The sequence below is a fragment of the Lemur catta genome, chromosome 20, assembly GCF_020740605.2.
Source record: "Lemur catta isolate mLemCat1 chromosome 20, mLemCat1.pri, whole genome shotgun sequence".
In the NCBI taxonomy this organism is placed as follows: domain Eukaryota; kingdom Metazoa; phylum Chordata; class Mammalia; order Primates; family Lemuridae; genus Lemur; species Lemur catta.
This window is the reverse complement of record NC_059147.1, coordinates 10,655,983-10,670,897: the sequence shown is the minus strand read 5'-3', so window position 1 is coordinate 10,670,897 and position 14,915 is coordinate 10,655,983. Positions and strand designations below refer to the sequence as shown.

At 38.7% G+C, this 14,915-nt stretch overlaps 1 protein-coding gene across 7 annotated transcripts in view; it reads left to right on the top strand.

The window, feature by feature from the left end:
- FTO (FTO alpha-ketoglutarate dependent dioxygenase) overlaps nucleotides 1-14,915 on the top strand; it is a 353,884-nt gene that overhangs the window by 153,642 nt on the left and 185,327 nt on the right. For all 7 annotated transcript variants that reach the window (XR_006730336.1, XR_006730335.1, XM_045533190.1 and 4 more), the window contains exon 7: nucleotides 968-1,087. Coding sequence is in view for 5 of the 7 variants with exons in the window: in XM_045533190.1 (XP_045389146.1) it covers nucleotides 968-1,087 (120 nt within the window). In the remaining 2 variants the exon portion in view is untranslated. The remainder of the gene's footprint in view (nucleotides 1-967; nucleotides 1,088-14,915) is intronic.

Genomic DNA, 14,915 nt, shown 5'->3' with positions numbered 1-14,915 from the left:
CCTGGATAAATTCTTTTTTATTTTAAAACTAGAAACTTACAATTGATATCTCCTAATATGTGTTTTTCTTTTAATACCAGTCTTTAATAAAGACATTTAATAAAACATATTTTGTTTGATGATTATTTTTTTTAAAGAGCATTCATTCCCCCAGCTAATGGTGCTTACTCCTTCCTGCAAAAGAAATGGAACACAAATGTGAGGTCTCGTTGAGGGACCCTCCTGTCCTCTCCCACTCCCTAGTTTTGGCGACTGTGTTAAGTTTCGAAAACAGTGTGAGGATTCCTGCCCTGTTTCTCCCCATTTATGTTTTTCTCCACATCCTAGGCACCTTGAATTCCTATGTAAATTTTAAAATCAGCTTGCCAATTTCCACAAGAAAGCTTGGTGGTGTAGATGGAATTCACAGATGAAGGTGGGGGGAATGATGGGTGAAATATAACTTGGCATCTCGGGCAAAGCCTTCACCGTGCCATGATATGTGGGGAGGGGATGAGGTTGCTTCTGAGACAGCCTTCCCACATGCCTCTCCTCGTGGACCCGTCCACCGTGACTCTGGCCTGAAGGGAGGGCAGGGGAAGGGGAAGGGTCGATCAATTTTGTTCAATTATGTCTTTCCCATCGTATAATACAGGCTGCTGTATAATATAGGATCTCAATATTTATTGTTGACTGGCTTACAGTTTCCTCACATCTGACTGATAAATATGATTGAGAACCCTTCTCCAGCCTGACCTGGGTTGTCTTTCTAAGAGTACCACAGCTTTAAGATTACTCTTTTCTTGAATGTGCAGAAATGCCCTACAGATGCCAAATTAATATTGGGAACTGGTTAGGCTGAGCTTTTCTCACCTTTCTCATCCTATGGCTGTTAAGTTACAGGAAGAGAATTGAGTAATGAAGTTATTGTCTTTGCTTACCCATTGCAAGGGCATTATAATCACCACCTTCTCTTTATGGTTCACAGGTCGAGTTTGAGTGGCTGAGACAGTTTTGGTTTCAAGGCAATCGATACAAAAAGTGCACTGATTGGTGGTGTCAACCCATGACTCAACTGGAGGAACTATGGAAGAAGATGGAAGGCGTGGTAAGTACATGAAGTCTGGGGCCGTATTTTATGGGATGCTGTGCTGTATACTAATCCTCCGCTGCCTAATTTGCGTAGGCAAATGTATATTTCATTATTCCAAGTTATTGAGTTAGGTTATTCTTGGTAAGGTAATGGTAATAGCCAGGATTTTGTCAGTACAACCTCAGTTCAGTTCAATAAACATTTATTGAGTGTTCTCTACATGTAAGGCAGTGTGCTAAACATACCCTGGGAAGTGGCCATGAAAGGAGAACAATTCAACAATAATATCTAAAATTCATTTACATTTTTGTATGCACCAGGCGCTATTCTAAATATTTTCCCAGTATTAACGTTTTAAATTCTTACAATGCTAGAGGTGTTGAACCTGTTATGGGCCTTAATTTATGGATGTGAAAACGGAGGGGCAAAGAAATTAAGTGCTTCTCCCAAAGTCACCAAGTGAGTAGAAGAACAAGATGGAAATGCAGGCTGTCTAGCGCCAGAGCTTGTGCTCTCAACCACCGTGATCAGTTTCACAAGGAGAGGGACATGCATATCACCAGGTATTATGGTAGCTGAAATGAAATCCTGTAATAGAGGTATTTTTAAAAAAGCACAGTCCAGAGGAGGGAGTATTAAATTTAGACCACTGGAGCTGCGGCTGTGGTGAAGTGGCAGATGTGGCCTTGGGGGACCTTGGATGGGGAGGAATGTGATGGGATGAGGCATCTGGGGAGGAACATTAGGCTCCAAGAACTATAAAAACAAGAACAGAGAAAGGGAGGTATGAATAGAGCAGGAATGCAGGGGATGTGGTAGGAAATGTAGCTGGAAGGCAAGCTGAAGCCACGTGGAGATCTTCAATTGAGTCGATTTAATAATAGTAATAATAGCAAACACGTGATGCTTATTAAGTATCAGACACTATTCTAAGTGTTTCTATATAACTTCTTTAACTTTTATGACAACCCCATAAAGTAGGTATAATTTTTTCCCCATTTTACAAATGAGGAGACGGAAGCAAAAAGGGTTTATGTAACTTCCTCAGTGTCACACAGCTACTAGGTTGGGGAGCTGGGCTTTGAACTCACGAAGGTGGGCTCTAGCGTCCTTGCCTTTCACTACCTCACTGTCCTGCCTCCAAACAGTTGAATCTGGAATATACTGGAAAAGTGACAAAAGCCTGCTAAACTCTAGAGACAGTATCACTGCACGGAATTTGAAATGTGCTGGAAACAATGAACTAATCTGCAGAAATGGATAGCCATTGCTACTCTCAATTTAATTTTATTTTTTAAGTCACTTTATTGAGGTCTGATTGACATACAAAATGCCGTACATAATGAATGTATACCACTTGAGTTTGGAGGTAAGTATACACTCAGGAAACCCTCACGTCAATCTGTGCCATAAATCTATCCATCACCTCCAAAAGTTTTCTTCTGCCTTATTCTTCTTCTTATTATTGTTATTGCGATAAGAATACTTAACAGAATATCAACTCTAATCCCTATTTTATAATAACGAATATATCAAGTCACAACCCTGAAGGCCCCAGTTTAAAAGTCTGCGTCAGAATCCAAGTCTTTGCTTTCCAGATATCTCCTGAAATCTTTAAACCATGCCTTATTGTGGATATATGTCTAAGGAAGGAATATTATAATCCTTCTATTAGTGTATTAATAGTATCACACAAATTGATTTCTCCAAAGACCTGAGTCAATGCAGAACTGAGCATTGTAAAACTGAATTGGAAGTAATGAAAAGTCTGTGCATAAATCTCCTTAGTTTTATCCCTAAACTAAACCTGTGTTGAGTATTCTCCACTTCTATGGGATGTATATAGATAAAGGCAGCTTCAGTTTCAGGGAAACTTTTTTTCTGCTACTGTATAATTCTGATTTTGTCCATTTACATATGAGTTAGAATCTCTTTACTTGATGAGCCTTGACTGTAAGACATCAGCTTGACTTTGAAATTGTAATTTGATAACTCTGTGAATTACAGTTGGAGAACAAGTAACAAAGGAACTCTCACTGATTTTGTAAAAAAATATTTTATTAATTACTTTCATTCAAGAGATTTTTTTAAGTAAAATCTTTGATACTGTGAGCTTACCAGTGATACTCATTATGAATTCATTTAAAAGATTTAGTTATACATATATTTTTTTATTTGGTGGCAATGGCACATTAGTTAGGGGGAATATCTTCTATTTATTTTATAGCTCTCATATAAAAAAATGCTAACAAGAAGAGCAACCCTGTGAATTTTCCAGAGTTAGTTTCCTTGCTCTTGGTGTGGCATTCCCAACTGTTCTGAGTGAAATCAGTGGCCTTGGTGTTTGTCCTCGGCAGGCTTCAGTGTGATCATCATCAGCAGCAGAGTGAAGGTTTGGACCAAGATAAAAGGGATGGTCCTTCTAAATTAAATTTAAGCATCACTGCAAGCCTTTTAAAATGACTTTTAACAAATTCATTAAAATTTGTTTTTGCTATTGGAAGAGACAGAAGAAAATAATCGTTGGCAGGGTCTACACTGCTGTGGCTCTGGTAGTGCAGTGCCAGCTGGTATTTGTGTGCTCAGGGTGCAGTTGGCACTGGCCGGTTCGATTCCTAGTTGGTACCAGCCCACTTCATATTTTTTTTAAGTTGGAAGCAGTAGGGGGCAATGTTGAGCTACTGGTGTGAGGGCCCAAGATGCTGGCCTTTCAGGAAAATGCATACAAATGCACCATTAACTGTCAAGAATTATCCCTGTTGCTTCAAGTTAGCTGTAATCTCCAAGATTCCATAACACAGGAAATCAATTGTGGGTTAACAAATTCAACAGCAATTTAACATAAAAAGTGCAGTGTTTGGTGCACATTTGGATTCTATAGAATTAGACTAATCTCAATGGCATTTCTGAATGCATCCACTCTGCTTCCAAGGAATGTATTACTCAAAACTATTATCATTTTAGACAAGTGATTCTTCTTTATCTTTATGCTTTTTGTTGAATTATAAAATCGTGTGTGCGTTATGGAAAGATTTCTTTAATCTATGCTTTTTGTCTGTTCTGCAACCTAACATCGATCTCTTTTGCTGAGAAAATAAAATACAAAACCTCAGGCAATACGTGCATTACTTTTCCCCTTTTGCTTATGAGTAAAGCAACCTTTGACGGCCCTTGTACGAGAGAAGAGACTTTCGCTGTGATTTCTCTCTGTCTTTGTGTTCGTTTTTTCACTTTGTGGTTGGAAGGTGTAGTCTCAGGAAAGATACAGAAGAATGGAAAATGAGCTTTGAAATCACTTTTCCTCCATTAATGGTAATTGCTTCACATGTCATAACCAGCCACATATTTCAAAAAGTTTAGTCAGCTGTCTCTAAAATTCCCCCGTCCTCTACTTGCAGCAAGCACTGTTTTTATCACACTGTTTATTCTTGCCATTTCTCTCCCGGAGGATAGTTTTACTCTGTGCATGCTCTTGTGATGTAAATGTTAAACCTTATATTTGAATGACATTCTGATAAAATATCACATTTTCCCTGAATATTACCTCATGAATTTATGAGCCATTAAGCCCAAAGCAACATAACCCTTTCTTCTAATCCAGGAATTTAGGCTAGCCTTTCTCCTCCCCTCTGCTCCCTATTCAAGAAGGTATTATAACATTTATAACACTATTCAAATATTTGTATTTTCTTTTCTTTTCTTTTTTTTTTTAACCAACCCACTACCCCCCACCCCCCCACACACAAGATTATTGTATTATGAGGAGACTCTTCAGGATAAGAGAGAGTTACCATTTCAAAGAAGCTGTACAAGCTTTGCTTTCTGGGTAAAGAGAAATATGAAAAGCTGAAATCTCCTGTGAGGTGAGGAAGTCTTGCTGTAGCCAGAGATTCAATGGATAGGCCATTTGTCTCTCAGGGTCTGGTATCGCTCTTTGCAAAACTGACATTTATTTTACCTATAAAAATGTTTTAACACTATCAAATTCACAATGATACAGAAAAGAATGCTAGGTGTGAAATCCTCTAAATTGATGACATTTATTCATTTCCTTTTGACCTTAAAAAAAAAGAAGGTCAATTTGGTATAATCCAATGGAAATATTCTAGAACAGTTTCTGAAGTAAACATTTCGAAAGTACTGATGATTTATATACTAGAGAGAAATTTCTTCATGCTTTTTTTTTGTTGGTGGTGGTTTTTCTTTTAGAAGAGAAAGTAGATCCTGATTGTTTTGAATGTTTTGAATTGCATTTCCTGTCCTGACAATTTCTTCTGCCTGGCATAGCAATTCGTTTATATGGCAGTTGGCCTTAATAACCTTTATTGACTTTAGTGGGTAGGAGCCAAAACTGGATTATTTTAATGTATCCGTTTGAAACAGTGTAAAACACAACATATAATTACGTTAGGTAAGCTAAATGTAGCCTATAGGCTACATTTAATTCTACCTATTTATGTTAAAATTTGGCACAGGAGAGCAGAGATGTGGAAAATGAGTAGGTGTTTTATTTAATAATGTAACCAGTTTCTTGTTGTTAAAGTTTTAAGAGAGAAATGTACTTAAGAATGTAAAGGTTGTCCCTGACAAGTTAGTTATAATAGTTTACTTTCAAGATGAGTCATTCGTTTTTCCTCTGTTATTCTGGCCTGTGGAAATCGTCTGTGTAAATTGCACTGGGAGCCGGCCCAGTGCAGGGTGCATGTGTCTTCCCTCCTATAGGTTACACAGTCACAGCGAGAGATTGAGCGGAGGAGCAGTTTGTTTGTTTTTGGAGAGATTAGTGAAGCTATCATCACAGTGCTTTAGATTAAATTCTTTATAACTGAATCCAGGAACAAGGCTGCTTTCTCATTTGCTGAAATATACACTGAGTAGACCAGTGTTTGCTATTGTATTATAGTTCAATTAGCAGATTTCATTTTAAACTTTCTTCTAGGATTAAAGATTTTTGGGGATGTGAGGAAGAAAGTGATATAAATATGAATGTAAATTTTTTGTTCATATTAATGGTAAAGTCACCAATATATATATACATATATATGATATAGGTTTTATATATATATGTATTTTTTCCCCTTCTCTTTAGTCTTAATGTACACACTAAGTTACATCAGCTAATATAATCCTGTCTCTTATTTTTCAGGGTTAGCATTGTGATTTAGGAGCAGAATATATTATAATAATTTAGGATCTGGTGTGAGATGTATGATAGTTTTAAATTTAAACTCTCTCTCTCTCTTTTTTTTTTTGACTGCGACAGTGCTGAGTGACTCAAAGATAGGCATAGATTAGAGGCAGGTAAACAGTCACCAGCACCCGATAATTCAAATTCTGGAATAGGTACACGGACACTGAGTTTTGGAAGCTTTATGTTTATCTTTGAAAATCTGGAAAAAAGAAAAAGTCAATTTTAGCCATAGTAGCTTAAAATCTCTGTGTCACATTTTTGGTTATCATAAACATGTTCATGGAAGGTTGGTTCTTTCCATTCTCTTGCCTACCTACCTACCCACCCCCTGCAATTCCCTGTAGCTGTATCGTTCTTTTAAAAGCAAATTGTCTGGGAGGAAATTTGACATGTAATTTAGCAATGAATTTCTAAAAAGTTTTGATTCCATCTTTGATTGTCTTCTGAATTTCTTTCAGAGTTTTCCGTTTTTTCCCCCTTAGTTGCCACACATTTAGTAATGAATTAAAAAGAAAAATTGTGTATCCTGTCCTTTTGGGGGAAAAATGTACAATTCCAAGAGAATTCAGATTTAAGCCTCAAAAACAGAATGTGCATCAAAAGCACAAAGGACTGTGTTTATGATTCTCTTTGAAGTGTTTTTGCAACTGGATAAGGAAAATTTTAGAAACCGTCTGATAGTGTTCAGGGTAAATACTTAAACCCCTTTAGAGAATTTCACACACAGATACTGTGCAGCAGAAAAAAGGGATACTTATGTTTCTTAAAGCTGCTACAGCCTACAGCTTTGTACTTAAAGACAGAGGTGTTGAATAGAATTCTACTGAGGATACATCCAGTGACAATATCTCCAGGAACATCAGAGCAAACCAGTGGGTAGGACTTTCTGTTTTTAACCCTTGCGTGTGCTGTGTGAGAGTTGAGCTGTATCGGTACCAAGCACTAGGCTGTGCCTGATACATCCCAGGAATGTTAGGAGGAGCTTTCGCGGTGCCCTGCTCTGCACACAATAGGAACAAGACTGAAAAAGCCCAAGATGGTGAAACAAAGTGACAGGAGCTGGGAAATTCCAAGTGAAAAGCCTGGCCATCTATCTTAACTCTTGTCAGTGTGTGGGGAGAAAAACTGGAATAAACAGTCAAGGTTTCTATTTTAGTCTTGGTTTCAGAGGATTTGGCTCAATTTTGCCAACCTTTAATTAATACGTACATGTGTGTGCACACACATTTCATACATTCATCTAAAGAAAAAAAAATAGATGAATTCTGTTGTTTTAAATAATTTTCACTATACTAAAATTCAGATTGAGGTAAAGGTGTGAAGACCCTGCTGCTTTTCCCTGGGGTGCCATTTTAGCCTTGGCTGCTGGAATTTATTTTAGATTGCTCTGACTAGCAGACCATCATAGCATTTCACATGTGAATTCAGAATCCCTGATTGGGGTGTCAGGAATTTCCATTTTTCCTGTAAAAAAAAATATAACACAAATGTGTACTTTATTTCCTCTAGCTTTTTTTGGGCGGGGTGGGGGAAGTGGGGTTCGAAGGATTAAATTCAGCTCTAGTCTGTTATTTACCTTATTATAAATACCTTTGAAATATCCTAGAGGAATCTCAATGTAGAAGAATGAAGTAGTGTAAAAAAAAAAATAAAAACCACATACCTGCAATTTTGAAAGAGAAGTAAGATTTCCAAAAGATGTTATCCCACTTATTTGGAATATTATCAAGATGATAGGACTTTTTTTTCCTAAGTTGGTTAATGAATGGCCTCTAAAACTGTGACATTCTGAATAATATTGTTATAAAGATCAAATGAGAAAGTTTGTAAAATTTAAAATACACATACATGTAAGGCATCACCGGTATTGATTTTAGAAGGAATTGTGAACAGTCCTCAACTTAGGAACCCTTACTTAAAGGTCATTGGACTGAGTCTCCCATAGTGACAGGATCCTTTCTCTTTCCTCTTTTCCCTTCCTTTAGAACTAGGGTTCAGTCCAGGAGCTAAACGGGCTCGCAACAATTTGGAATGCAGTGCTACTCTTGTAATGTTTCTATCCACTGTGGTTTAAATACTTTGGGAGGCTGGGCTGGGAATCTTTCCACATTTTATAAAAATGTCTCTATGGAGAAATGTGCTCTCAGTGCCAAAAACCGACTTACCAAAGAGCTCTGGGAGCACATTAAATCGGCCCTTCCATGCCTTAAGGGTAACATAACCACCATCCTGCTCTCTCCTCATTGACATCTGCAAAATAATGGCACTTTTTTTTTTAACCAAAGGAGAAACTGTGATATATCGTTTTTTTTTTGTATTCCTTAAAGTATCTCTGCAATCATTTATAGGTGATATTTTTAATATCTTTTCCCTAATAAGTAAACTATGATTGACTTCTTTTCTTTTTCTTTCTTTCTTTCTTTTTTTTTTTGCATTTTCTTTATATGATCTCAGCCCATCTGGAACCACCTGTGACAGTCTCAGTTGTAAATTTTTCCTTGATGTGTATAAAAATCTCAGACAGATAATCTCCCACTCATTTTTGATTGATTGACAGAATTAGCCTTCAAGTAAAAATCTGGACTATTCAATATTCAAAATGAAGCTTCAGTGTGTTAGATATATCTGCTTTGGTTATAAAGACCTGGAGCTGGTAGTAGCTTGATAATATATAGCCTCTTAACTATTATTAATTTAAATGAGAAATTATGAACTACCCAGAATTATGCATCAGATATTCTTTAACACATATTGGGGGATTAAGAGGTTTTGTATTTTATTTAATGACATAAACTTTTAATGCAGTCAACAGTGAATTTTTTTAAAGGATGAAAGTGGTGGGATATGCCAACGTGTGTAATAAATTAATATTTTCTTGATACTGAAGTCTCATATCCTGGGGCACCTGAACATTGATTGAAAAAGGTGGACAGTATTCAGCCATCCATTAATAAGTATCCTAAGTTTAACATATCTAAAGTCAAACTCTTGATTCTTATAATCCCACAATCTTTTCCGCAGTATTTCACAGTTTTATAATTTGAACTGTCTAGTTGCTCAGCCCAAAATCTTGGAATCCTCTTGATTTATCAGCAAATCCAGTTAACGCTCCTTTCAAAAATATATTCATGATCTGACTACCCTTCACCACCTCCTGTGCTACCACGTTGGTAGAAGCCACCATCATTTGTGGAAGTAGCCTTTTAACCAGCCTTCCTGCTTCTACCACCCCGTGTCTACCCCTGTCAGAGCATTTCTTTAAAACACAGGTCAGGCCGGGCATGGTGGCTCACACCTGTGATCCTAGCACTTTGGGAGGCTGAGGTGGGAGGATTGCTTGAAGCCAGGAGCTTGAGACCAGCCTGGGCAACAGTGAGACTCTGTGTCTACAAAAAAATCTTTTAAAAATTAGCTGGGCATGGTGGCATGTGCCTATCTTCCCAGCTACTTGGGAGGCTGAGGCAGGAGGATCACTTGAGGTTGCTGTGAGACATGATGATGCCACTGCAGTCTAGCTCTGGCAACAGGGTGAGACCCTATCTCAAAACAAACAAACAAACAAACAAAAATACAGGTCAGGTCATTTTACTTCCCTGGTCCAAACCTACTATCACGTTCAGAAATCCCCCTTCCTTGCAATGGCTCAGTGCCCTGCAGGATCACTCCACACCCCTGACCCCTTTCATTTCTTCACCCTTCCCCACCTCCACTAGCTGCCTCACTGTGTTCAGAACATCCCCAGCTCACTCCTGCACAGGGTCTTTGCATCTGCTGTTGCCTCTGTCTGGAAAATTCTTCCCTCTGCTATTTGCATGACTCGCTCCCTCACTTCATTCAAGTCTCTGCTCATGTCACTTCCTTGGAGAGAATTGCTCTGTCTGAGCACTGTCTCATTCTAAGAGTGCCCTGCCCTGCTGTGCTCCCATCACCCTTCTCTACCTGCAGTTATCTTATGTATTTGTATATGGTCTGCTTCCACCTGAAATAGTCCCCGTGGAGGGCAGCAGGGACTTGGTCTGTTTTAGTCACTATTGTTTCTCCAGCTCCTAGAACAGCATCTGGTACATAGTAGGTACTCAACACGTTTGTTAAAGGAAGGCATTGATGTGAGGTCATTGTTCTAGTCCTGCCTTTTCTTCCCACCCATGTTGATCAGCATGGCCTTTAATAAATTCTTTTTAACTCTCTGCATTTTCCTAAAATACTACCTTCTGCTTAACAGGAATATTTTGGGGTTAGTTTTATTCTTAAACAAACATAGCCCTCACAACAATACCACCAAAACATCTTTAACTTTTTTTTTTTTAAAGTAATAATATAGAGGGCACAGAGGAATGTCCTGTTCTATGCCTTTGGCATTTATAGCTGAGAAGATTGAGCAATCACTGGCAAACGACTTATGCAAATATGGAAAATCTTCTTTTATTTTTTAATGAGAGGAGTAAGTAGGTTATTAGTTTCCCAGAGTAGCAATGTTGCTAAAACTTAGAATTGTAGTGTTTTGTCTCATTTGTTGGCATCCTTCGTATTTTAGATTTCCGTATTCTTGAAAAGTTTAAGAAACTGTCATAAAATTAAATGACTTCCCCAACAAAGCTTGGACTTTGCTGTTACTAATTTTCAAAATTATATAGAGAAAGCGGCATGTACTGGACAGGTTTTGGGCACAGAACTAGGGAAGTCCCTGAGGAATAAACTGACTTCCGCTAGACAAGCTGCAAACTGATTAAAATATTTATCATCCTTTGGGTATGCAATAGCTTTTGATGATGGAAGGCATATTAATATTCATCCTTGCTGCTTATCTCCACTTCAGACAGCTCCCAGGAAAGGATGTTCAAATGACCAGTTTTCTTTCCTCACCAGGAGTCCTTGAGACCCAGTACAGCTTGGAACCAAGAAATGCCTTGTGATGTGATTGAGCTTTTCCTCTGAGGGAAGAAGTGGGGGAATATAAACCAGGAGGGACCTTTGCACTGGAAAGCTTTAAAGGATTACTGCTTTCTCACAGGAAGTCTTTTGCTAGAACAAAGGAAAAAGTTTGGTCATAATTTTATAAGCACCGGAACTACTATTGCTATTTGAAGCAGACGTTGCTCCTTAGGTGAAGTCAGAGTATCGAGGCCTTATAAGGGATTTTGATGTGAATGCCACTGGAGGCTGACGATTTTTATTCCAGCCCCACCATTTTGTTGAGGAAGGAGGAGAGAAAGCAGTTGTGTTTGCAGCTGGTGCTGGGGTCTTCTGGCTGGTTGTTGTGGAGTGCCCTTTTGTCCCAAGACAGAGTTTAAATGCACATGGTGTCCACGTAGCTTGGCATAAGCAGCAAAGGTGGCCTGCTGGGGTTCTCAGGATCTGCCTTTTAGTTTTCTTTTTCCTTTAATGGGAGAAAGAATCTGGCTTTATTAATTCAGTTAATTAAACAGTGTTGTTTTCTGTTTAGATTGGAATAGCCTGGATTACATTTTTGGGTGCAAATACAAGCTCTGAAAGAACTTGATCTTTTTATTAAGCCATCTGAAAAACTCAGAAGTTGAATAGAATATTCTCATAAAAAGGGCAACATGGTATAAGACCCTAAGTTTTCATCTTTTAAATCTAAAAACTTGGAATCCTCCCCTTTTGCATTTCAGTTTTTATTATTCCACACGGCTAAGATATTTTTATGAATGGTAACTTTAAAAACCGGACAAAAATTATATTTGAAATCTATTTTAATGTAGTCACATCTGAAGAGAAATGTTCTTTCTCCATCCCAGTCATTTAATCATACATCTGCTCTACTGTGTGCAGGTACATGTGAAGTTATACAAAGAGCTGGGCCTTATGTCTCCCAGGTTGATAAGGCACCAGGCAGTAAGCAATTCAGAGAAGAAAGTCAGAGAAGAGCAGATTCTGACACTGGCGTTTGGGAATATGAAGGATTTTAATAGTTGGAGGCGGATGGAGTGTATTCAAAGGTGGCAGAAGCAGAGACACCGTCTTGGGACAACACAGGTTTGCTCACAGACTTCATTAGACTGGATGGAGTTTGGTGTTTGTGTGAGTCCAGTAGTGAAAGATAAGATTAGGAAGATTGGCAAGGACTTTTTTTTTTTCTAATGCATTTCTTTTTAAGGGACAGTGCTTTGACCCCTTAATGACTAGATTCCCTATGAAAGTCATGGGAAGCAAAGTGCTAAACATGTACGACTAAAACTAAAATGAAAACTGTTTTATTATTTTGCATTTGCAAAAGTTGTACTTGGGAAACAAGTCAAATGCTATTAGTTGCACTAATTTCAAGACCTTCCTGCATCATGAATACAGTAAACAAGCAACTTCGTACATTTTCAGAATGAGAATTACAAATGAGATTAGGTATTTTTCCTGCCAAGATTTTTTTTCTCTCTTAATTTGAACACCAGCTTAATAATTTTGGACTGGTCAGAGGCAGGTCTTCCCATGTGTGAACCACTGATGATTCTCTTCCATGTTTAGGAACCTTGAGTGTGTTTCATTTTATTATTTGCTTTTGGAATTGTGGCTTGGAGGAAATGACATCTCCACTGCCTCTTGTCTAGGTGATAGTCTTGAGGACTCAGTACTTGCATAAAAGTATTTTGAAATACAGCCAAAGTGTCGTTCTTGAGTTATTTGATTTGGTTCAGGACAGCAGGCGTGGTAATCCGTCATTTCCACTGCTGATCTCGAGTGGCTTCTTTCCCACACATATCTCCCCATTCTTTGGCTATTAGTAATAGTGCCACATTAGTGATTGTGCACTCTGTGCTGTCTTTATTTGCCCTCGCACTTTGGCATGTCAGTCACACCAATGGAAAGACTGAGTAAATGTTCAAAATGTAAATGGTTGTTGTTCATTCTGGTCTCTCTCACCTTTGCATATAGATTTCTGCTAGACTCACTTCTCTCCCCTCTTTGTGTTGCTTTTGTTTTCCAATGACTGATTTTATTACTTCCGAGGCACAAGATGTTAATTCTTGAGTGATGAATAACTCTCTGTTAGTTTGTTCTTCAGACTTAGGCTTCTGCAAGATTGCCTTTGCTTTGAATCTGCTTAGGAATCTAAGGTCTTGGGGGGTAATTCTTATATATTAGTGGGATGGAGAAGTGATATTACAGGGCTACTGTTTCATTTAACCAGAGAACCTTATGAGAGTCGTACCAGAGGAGCACTTCCCTGGAGAACAAATGGGCTTCAGGCTTTTTAGAACGCCTTCTTCTTTGGTATCTCGTTATTCCTCATAATACCAGAGAAACAGATAACTTACGTGTAGTCATATTGGGCATTACCTAATCTCTTTCAAGGACTGGAACATTTATCCCATGCTCTTTGTTTATTGGGCACTGCCCTAGTGGTACCCAACTGCTAGGCTCTGATGAGCTGAGGTCCAGCTGCCTCGGAATCCTGGAACGTCAGTGTTGGAAGGGACCTGAGAGATGAGCATCCCATTCTCCTCCTTCTTGGAAAGGAAGGGCTCAGAAGGTTGTAGAGGCTTGTCTGGAAGCACAGAGCCAGATAATGGTGGATACAGAACCCAGATTTCTCAGTTCCCGGTTCAATATTTTCTGCCCTTCCCCAAATACCCCAGTGACTGTGCCTTCTCTGACGCTTTTACCAACTTTCAGCTGTATGCTAGTAGCAAAATATGACAAACTGAGTGTTTCTCTGGAGCTTTTTCTCTACCCTGTTTGGACCTGGAATATCAAAATTAGACTGTTTGATGTTCAGATGGACAATGACTTTTGCTCAGTTAGGACCCGTTCCTCCTTCTCCAACAGCATCCTGATGTCGTCACGTTGACCACTTCCTTCGCTGGCTACAGGGCGAGGTGCTTCGTCTTAGTCCGGCTACTCCAGAAGTGTGCAGCCTCTCTCAGCACTGCTCACGCAGGCGTGTGGTGCGGGACTCACATGGCATAAAAGCATATGCAGTGACAAGTGTCTTTTTCCCACTCATGCCCCCAGCCACCCATTTGCCTTCCCCAGAGGCTAATACCAGTCCCACTTTTTTTAATAACTTTCCAGAGATATTCTTTATAGTTACAAACATTTATATAGTTTTTGACATGAATAACACTCTATCTGAGGGATCCTTCCATATTTGTACATTCTTGTAAAATACCGCATAGCTTTTCATTGTATGGGTTTCATAACTGATGTGACCAGACTCCTCCTATCTTTAGGCTTCTGCTTTTACAAATAATGTTGCCATGAATATCCTGCTACATAACATTGTTCACATGTGAGGTCTGTGGTAATTAGTACCTAGGAGTAGAATTGTTGGATCAAAGGATAAGTGTATTTTTAATTTTAAGAGAGATGGTCGAATTGCCTTCCGTGGAGTTTGTAGCAGAGTTTATATGCGTGTGTACGTGTGTATTTCCATACATGTATATATACTATGTATATGTATAGGTGTGGAGTTTACGTAACATAGTACTGGTTCCCCACATCCTCCCCAGTGCAGTGTTTTACCAGACTTTTTCACTTTTTGCGAACGTGATTGGTAAAAAGTGGCATCTCAGTTTCATTTGGATTTCTCTCATTCCTATTTTACAGATGAAGAAACTGAGGCTCAGAGATAGTAAAAGATTTGCTAGGTCACAGGAGTAGTGAGTAACATAGCTAGGGTTTGCAGTTAGGCAGAGG